Source organism: Chinchilla lanigera, unplaced genomic scaffold (genome assembly GCF_000276665.1).
Source record: "Chinchilla lanigera isolate Chin_1 unplaced genomic scaffold, ChiLan1.0 scaffold00105, whole genome shotgun sequence".
Taxonomy (NCBI): Eukaryota; Metazoa; Chordata; class Mammalia; order Rodentia; family Chinchillidae; genus Chinchilla; species Chinchilla lanigera.
Genome location: NW_004955506.1, coordinates 404,945 through 408,695, shown reverse-complemented (window position 1 = coordinate 408,695; position 3,751 = coordinate 404,945). Strand labels below are relative to the sequence as shown.

The 3,751-nt window shown below is 45.7% G+C and overlaps 1 protein-coding gene across 2 annotated transcripts in view; it reads left to right on the top strand.

The window, feature by feature from the left end:
- Window positions 1–3,751, top strand: part of Tbcd (tubulin folding cofactor D) — a 160,437-nt gene that overhangs the window by 25,510 nt on the left and 131,176 nt on the right. For both annotated transcript variants that reach the window (XM_013506004.1, XM_005407182.2), the window contains exons 4-6: window positions 139–240; window positions 1,763–1,909; window positions 2,318–2,373. In XM_013506004.1, the coding sequence (XP_013361458.1) occupies window positions 139–240; window positions 1,763–1,909; window positions 2,318–2,373 (305 nt within the window). The remainder of the gene's footprint in view (window positions 1–138; window positions 241–1,762; window positions 1,910–2,317; window positions 2,374–3,751) is intronic.

Genomic DNA, 3,751 nt, shown 5'->3' with positions numbered 1-3,751 from the left:
AGTGCTGGGATTATAGGCATGCACCACCATGGGATGCACCACCATAAGGTGATGGCTTTTGATGAGAAAGGGAAAAGATAGCTTTGCTGCTTTCTGTATTTTCTAACTATGTAGTAATTCAGTGTCTTTATTTGGTAGGTTCGAGGATATAAAATATTTCTTCGTTTATTTCCTCATGAAGTAGCTGATGTACAGTCTGTGTTAGATATGATCTCGGACCAGAACCCCACAGACCATGAGGTGAGCCCCTGTCCCTGCTGGCTGCACTCCTTGCTGACAGCTCTGTCTCCCGCTTCCTTCAGTTTTACCTCACCTTTCTCTCTAGTTTCTATGCATGTTACTTTATTTTTTTTTATTTTTTATTTTTTTGGTTTTTCTCTGGTACCGGGAACCGAACTCACGACCTTGCGCTTGCCAGGCAGGCGCTTTTTTATGCATGTTACTTTAAATTGTTCTTCTTTATAGAGAAAAAAATATGCTTTTTAACTTGAAATGTGCTGTGCTGGGTCCCCAGGATCGTGCAAGTCCACTGGGATTCCCTGGGGACCCATAGGACACAACACACTCATCCTGTGGGCTGTGGTGGTTTACAACAAGGATGCAGAGCACACTCAGCAAGGGTGGAGTCCACCGTTCTGCTGGTTGCATCACATAGGCACTTGTTCCCCAGATGGTCTTGAGACCTGGGGTCCATGTTTTCCTGGGCCTGCTTACACAGGCACTCAGGCCTGGCTGGTACAGACTGCAGACTCCGGAAGGAAGGCAGGCTCTGGCACACGAGCAGTCTGCCAGTGAGTCACCTTCAGGAGCCAAGACTTGGAGTAGCTTGCTGAGTCCAAGCTCCTGGATGCTAGCGGCCCGCATGTGGGTCCTGCTGCACAACATGCATGTAGGAAAGCATAGCTTTGACTGTGTGCGTCACGCGTTGCCTCATCTTGACTGTTCTAAACATAGTGGACGACTCCTGGGCCTTTTGCGGCTGTCCTCTGTGCTGGGCACCCTTCTTTCCTTATTTTTCTGAGGCCCTCAGTGGATGCGTGTTTTATTGATTACTGAAAGTAAGGTCATTTTTTTCTTTTTGTGGTGCTAGGGATTGAACCCAGAGCCTTGCACATACTAGGCAAGTGCTCCACAACTGAGCTATACCTCCAGCCCCTGAGGGTACTCCTTTTCTTCTTTATTCAGAGGTCTTCTATTTTTCACTTTTTTTGTGTGTGTGTGTATGTGTGAGTATTGTGGATAGGATTGAGCCCAGGGTATGTTTTGCTGAGTTGTTCAGGCTGGACTCAAACTTATGATCCCTTTCTAAGGAGCTGTGATCTCAGGCATGCACCATTACATCAGACTGGATTTCCCTCCTTATAAGACTAGTTTGCACTTTGAAAGGTGTCAGTGAAGAGCAGCCACTTTGTGGGTATGGTTTTCCTGTGTTTACTTTATTTTTTTATTTTTTTGGTTTTTCTCCGGTACCGGGAACCGAACTCACGACCTTGCGCTTGCCAGTCAGGCGCTGTTGCCGCTGAGCTAAATCCCCAGCTCCTCCTGTGTTCACTTTAATGTTTGTGTTTTTTGCCAAGTTAGCTGAGACCGGGTTGAATGTGCACGGTGGGGATGCCACAGGGATGTAGGGTGGGCCAGTGGACTTCTGCTTCCCTTGCTCTTGGATGGATGGCATTGGTGGGCTGAGAGAGGGCAGCAGGACTGTCTGGGGATCGTAGTAGTCAGTTCTGTGATTTCATTCTGCCTTTTCATTCTCTCTTAGACATGGGAGACCCGCTACATGCTTTTGCTGTGGCTCTCCATGACCTGCCTGATCCCTTTCGACCTTTCACGCCTTGACGGGAACCTGGGCACCCAGGTGGGGCAGGCACAGATGCCCATCATGGACCGCATTCTGCAGATAGCAGAGGTGGGTGTGACTGTGTATGTGACCAGCTGTTAGTCATGTCCTCTTTTACAATAAATGCTAGTTAATGCTGTCCTGAAGTGTAAGCTTGTGGTATTTAGGTAAGCTTTTGGTATTTATCTGTTGCTTTAACTGCTAGTATTTTTTTTCAGTGAGGTAAAATTCCACCTAAGTTTATTTTGGAATTGTGATAGCTCAGAGGTCAGGTTTATGTTAGCAAACATTTCTTTATAAATCATGCAAGTACTCTGTTAAGCATTAGAAAGTAGGAGAAATTTAGTGGTAATGGTAAGAGAAATTAAGGAATTATTTTATACTTGACTTTTAATATTGTATAAATAATACACAATCATTGTAGGAAACTTAGAATAAAGATAAGAATAGTAATTGAAACATGTCAAATTCTCGTAGTCCTACTTGCTTGTCAGCGACAAAGCTCGAGACGCGGCTGCTGTCCTGGTGTCCAAGTAAGTCTTGTGGGGCCCTGGGGTTTGAGAAAATGGACTGAGCTGCCCTCACTTGGGTGTGTGGACTGCGCATCTCCCGGGTCCCCCGTGTGTCAGCGTGTAGACAGATGGCTCCTTCCCCGAGTCCCCATACGTGGTATGGCATGGCTCTGTTGTGTCCCTGTGCATTGGGGATTTGGGAGCTGGCTGAGCTGTCCTTGTAGCACCTTTGCCTGGAGCAGGGTGCAGTGGTGCACGCTCAGTGGTGGGGTCCAAGAGTGGAGGGTGGAACCTTGGGTCCTGGGCTGTCCAGCCCTTTCCCGGGGATAGCTCCTCTGATAGGAGAATCCTGTGTGGGTGCTCGCGGTTCAGCCAGGGCTCAGGTGACACTAGGTTTCTCTTTTATAAGTGTGTGCCCCTGTGCCTTCATGTCCAGGGCTGTGTCCTGTCTGTGGGGAGCACTGCACCCTTCACCCTGCTGTCTACCTTTTCCCACCCCATGGAGTAGGGTGGGGCTGGCCTGCATGTTGGGCTGCTGACCTTCCATCCACACAGTCCTTCCTGAGCTTTGTTTTTTTTAATTTTTATTTTATTGGTATATTTTAGATATACATAATGATAACATTCATCATATGGAATTTGTACCTGTACATGATATATCTTGCTGCTTGTTTTTTCTCATTCCCCTCCCCTCCCCTTCAACCCCTCTTCCCTTCATTTAAAAAAGCTTTGTTTCCATTTTTCTCTTCTGTTCTTTTTTTTGTCCCTTCCTTACTTTTTCCCTGCCCCTTTCCTTGTTCCCCTTCTCATCTGAACATTTTCTTTCCATTTTCCAATATCTGTTATATATTTTGATCCTTATTTACACTTTTGGTTTCTAACACCAGAGAAACTGTGTAGTATTTTCGTATGTGTCTGGTTTATTTCATTTAAGAGTATGGTCTCAGGGGCACCTGTTTAGCTAGAAATGAATATCTCAAGCTTAGCCTTCTTTGTTAGAGAGTAGTACTCCATTGTATAAAAACCACATCTTTATCCATTCATTGGTTGATGGGCATTTGGGCTATTTTCAAGATATTGTAAACTGTGCTGCTATAAACATGAGTACATATATTGCTGTCGTATGATGCTTTTTGGGAAGATACTAAGAAGGGGAATAACTGGGTCAAATGGGATCTCTAGTCCTTGTTTTCTGAGGAATCTTCACACTGATTTGTGGTTGTGTCAGTGGTTGTGTCAGTCTACACTCCAACCAACAGTAGAGAAGAGTTCCTTTTCCCCTGCACCCCTGCCAGCATTTGTTATTGATTCCTTTTTTTTGTCTTTTTGAGATAGGGTCTTGCTGTGCAGTTCAGGCTGGCCTTGAGCTCACTTTGTAGCCCAGGCTGGTCTTGAACTC